This window comes from Mytilus edulis, chromosome 13, assembly GCF_963676685.1.
Source record: "Mytilus edulis chromosome 13, xbMytEdul2.2, whole genome shotgun sequence".
Taxonomy (NCBI): domain Eukaryota; kingdom Metazoa; phylum Mollusca; class Bivalvia; order Mytilida; family Mytilidae; genus Mytilus; species Mytilus edulis.
This window is the reverse complement of record NC_092356.1, coordinates 28999614-29004020: the sequence shown is the minus strand read 5'-3', so window position 1 is coordinate 29004020 and position 4407 is coordinate 28999614. Positions and strand designations below refer to the sequence as shown.

General features: G+C 32.8%; 1 protein-coding gene across 1 annotated transcript; it reads left to right on the top strand.

The window, feature by feature from the left end:
• Positions 1-1449: 1449 nt before the first annotated feature.
• Positions 1450-3786, top strand: LOC139502242 (transcription factor HES-1-like). Its single transcript, XM_071291673.1, has 3 exons — positions 1450-1681; positions 1943-2038; positions 2792-3786. Exons 1-3 carry the CDS (start codon positions 1622-1624, stop codon positions 3587-3589), a joined length of 954 nt encoding a protein of 317 aa, XP_071147774.1. The 5' UTR covers positions 1450-1621; the 3' UTR covers positions 3590-3786.
• Positions 3787-4407: the final 621 nt, after the last annotated feature.

Sequence of the window (4407 nt, the reverse complement as noted above, 5' to 3'; positions counted from 1 at the left end):
ATGATATTCATTTCCTTCCTACGAAGGACTTTCCGTTGGCTCCTTTGATTTTTAGGGTTAACTTTATTTAAATATTCCTGTGTGCGTGTGGCGCATCGGATTTGACAAAAGTTATTTATTTTTCCTTAAAAAAAATACAGCAGTAAAACTCGCTTACTCGAGTCGGCAAAGCGCTAAATGTACAACGCTGAAGCATAGTGAAATTTCAGGTACATTTATATATATTTTAATTCAAATGATGCTTTTTCTAAACTGATTGTTATCGAAGGTCTTTTTGGACCTTATGTTGATTGATATTTAAAGGTTGAGGGAATGAATAAAATTAAAATCCGCAAAATGTTTATGTTTCTGTGCAAGTTTGGAAAAACTTGCATGAATGCTGTCTTCAAGCACGTGGCTTTTTAAATAAATGACTTTTGAAATGCAACAATATGTCTATAATTGCTATAAATTGTAAAGCACTTTCTTTCATTTTGTGGCTTATCAAAAACTCGACAAATATCAAGACATTTCTTTCTTTTTAATTTTTTTGTAATAATTATTCTGTACAGTATTTCAAAAATATTTTTAGAATATTTATGATACATATAAATATATATATATATGTATGTGTGTTTTTTATATTTATTAGTGTGCATTAACATTACAGGTCATCCTAGCTTCCTGATGTGCCATTAAAAAAAACTTGTAGTATCATCTATCGGAATTTTTGGGTTGGAATGCTCTTCAATTTTATCTTACTTGCCAAAATGCGGTTTTTTGGTGTAAAGTTATAATTAAGCCTGGTATCTTTTTATGACATCTTGCGTTGGTTCACATTAAATAATAAAACAGAAAGTATAATAAATATTGAACTATGTTTATTCATGTACACATAATTATCATAAAAAAATAAATAGCAGATGTCTTTCTGCAGCATGTCCGTCGTGTACTTTATAACTGTTTATAAAATTATCTAACTGTAAAATACACAGTTAGAAAAACAAGTTTGATCCTATATTTCCGGAAGCAGATGTTAATATCTGGTGTATTGATAGTTTTTGTTGACGATCACTTTTTAAATCACTTTATCAGATAAAGATTTCTTTCTAACCACTAAAGGCATTTTCCCACGTTCTAATACAATAGTTCACATTCCAACGGGCACACGGTTAGTTTACCGATAACGTAGTCGCGAGACGTATATAAACTCTTTGTTTAATCATGGTCGTTTATCAACGAGTCGTGTTTACATACCTTCACTTAACAGACGTTCGTACCTGGAAGGCGTGGTTTTCCCACACTTTTGCACTACTGCCAGATAGTCATAATGGCACGTGGAGTTATTTATCCTTGTAATGATTGACATGCCGATACATCACTCTTTTAAAAACCACCTGTCGCTAACCAATGAAATTCCACTAGGCACGAGACCGTTAACTTTAACCTTAGCAATTCTGTCTTTTGATTGGCTAACAGTAATGGATTCTATCCGTGAGAAAGTCCGTTGAAATGCCATCACAGAAGATTGAAACATGTGGCCTGTCATATAAATACCGTGTAAACTTAAATTGTGACAATTATTTTTCAAACCCTCTCTTGATAGGACTTATTTTACTGAAAACTGGAAATTGAAAACAAAATGTCTGTTACTTCACCGGATATTCCAAATGAAAAAGACAAGAAAATGTCAATAAGAAAGGTAAACACATTATTTATACTTTTTACACCAAAAATAAATAAATTGAACTTGTAAATAACCTAATTAGAAGGAAAGAAAATGTCAATAAGAAAAGTAAAGTACCATAATTTTGATACTTTCGACACTTAAGATTAAAAAAATACTTTATAAATAACTGTGCTGAAAAGAAAATTGAAATTATATACATGCATTCTATTTAATAGGAATTTTTTGATATATCTGTACATGTTTTTTTACTTATTTCTTCCTTCCTTTTTTCAGACTAATAAACCAATAATGGAAAAGAGAAGACGTGCTAGAATCAACAGCTGTTTACAACAGCTGAAAACATTGGTGTTAGAAGCTATGAGAAAAGATGTAAGTATATATTTATATTCTAATAGTTTGTTCTGCTGCTGTTACATCAAAGGAAGATCGACAATTAATGTCTCCATGATTTGTATTGGGTTTTGGACTTTCATTTACTTAGGACTCGATCATCACTGAAGAGACATTTATTGTCAAAATACGCATTCGGTGCAATGCAATTGGTACCGTTCACATTATTAATTTCTCTGTATGTAAATTTATCTGTAACATGGACCTATACTTTAGAGATTATACGAGACGATAAGATGTAACCTTCTTTTGACTTATCATTACCTTTAATTTTAATAAAAATTTACTAACGTATATAATATTGAACTATTGTTAATTATTTTTAACTTTGTGGTGGGGTGTGAATGTGCAGTATCATTCTGATTAAATCTGAAGTTTAAATCGGACCCTGGAATGTTTATAGATTTTAAAATATTGGACCCGATTGATAAGTTGTAGGGCTAGGTTTAATTGGATATATTAACAATATACAGTCACGCGCCTACTGTTAATGTAGCAAGTTGATACTATGGATCAACGACGAGATTTCATGAGATTATGATTTTATCACAAGTATTGGGTTTTAATCGAACCTACATACATGGTTATATTTGACCAGACGGTCAACAGCCCGGATGATGTTGCAAAATTATAAAATCCCCCGTCGAGTTCGGAAAAAATTATACAGCGACACAAAATTAGTTTTTAGACCAAGTACATGTTGTTTAATATGACTTAATTTTATAATTTCAGAGCTCACAGTATTCAAAGCTTGAAAAGGCTGACATTTTAGAAATGACAGTGAAACATCTACGATCAATGCAAAGACAACAGATGTCCAGTGCTCTAGCTAGCGACCCAACTGTGATTACCAAATATCGATCAGGATTTAATGAGTGTACAAATGAGGTTATGAGATACTTAGGGAGCGTACAAAATGTCAATGACGACGTCCGAAGCCGATTAGTTAATCATCTCTCATCATGTTCACAAACTGTCAACGCTACGACACAGACTGCCCAGACGCAGCCTCAACCTATTAACATTCCACAACAGCAGCACGTGCATCTATCTCAACAGCAGACGACAGTCCGAGTAAATGGTCTGAATTCGCAATCTATGAACCAATCACAAGTGATCAGTCAATCAATCAACCAATCACAAACAATCAATCAACCTCAACGATTTATTCAGTTGTCACCTACTCGGGACACTAAAACTCAGATTTCCGGTGCTTTTCAAATAATTCCAGGAAATGGATTAAATGGTCCAGTTGCCTTATATGTTGGACAATTAAATGACAATGAAAGTACAACGCAGACGACAGTTCCTGTTTTCTCATTACAAGTGCCACAGGAAACCGTCAAAGTCATATCATCACCGACAACTCTTCGCAATAAAGAGAACTTTAGTTATCAAGACTCTAACAAAAATATCCAGTATGTTCATACGAATACACCAAAAGCATTGGACTTTAATCATAATCATTCGATTCACTGCGGATCTGTTAACACGAACATGTATTCAGAAAAAGTGTGGCGACCATGGTAGACGTTTGGTCGACCAAAACATTGTTGAATTTTGTATTGTTAAATGTTTTGTCTTCCAATTTTATACGTGATAGTTTCATATTATATATTTGATGCTGGAACAAAGTGCTAATTTTGTTATACATTTTATACATTGTTATTATATTTGACGCATTTTAATATTGACGAGTTTCTCGCTATTAAAATTTTTAAAGATTCTATTTTATCCTGTTTTATTTTTGTTGTAATATTTCAGTTTTCCTTAAACATGGACTCCTTACGTTTAGAGGTCTTATGGTTTGTTTTCATATCGTCTCTTTTATCTTGGATTGGAAGAATTCAAACTGACATACACACATACATTTGTCACATTGTATTGCTTTGGTCAGATTTGTCCGGGAAATGTTGCATTTAGATTCAATAAACATTTTATAGGCATGAGGCAATTTAAATCAATAAATCATTAAAGATTACAGGCTTTAATTTGTTGTGTTTCGTCTAAGACTCTTCAGTGCTGCTTGAAATTAAATAGTTCGTTGGCCATATCAAACACAAAGGTTGTCGTAGCGTTATTCTATGCCAATTTGAGTTCTGCATTTCCATTACATGCATGGTCTGAATATGAATTAAATAGATACTGCACGAACCATGCATACGAGGTAAACTGCTGATATTCACCATTTTACAAACTCCGAACAGTGTCCAATTCCGTTCCCTTAGCTCCATGAATGTATGTAGTATGGGAAGTGGAGCTTGGAATGTCGAAGAATTTGAAGTTGTCACTTTCTGCAGTGATGTTTTACCAATAAATTGTTAGTTTTTCGATAAAATAAAAATTAT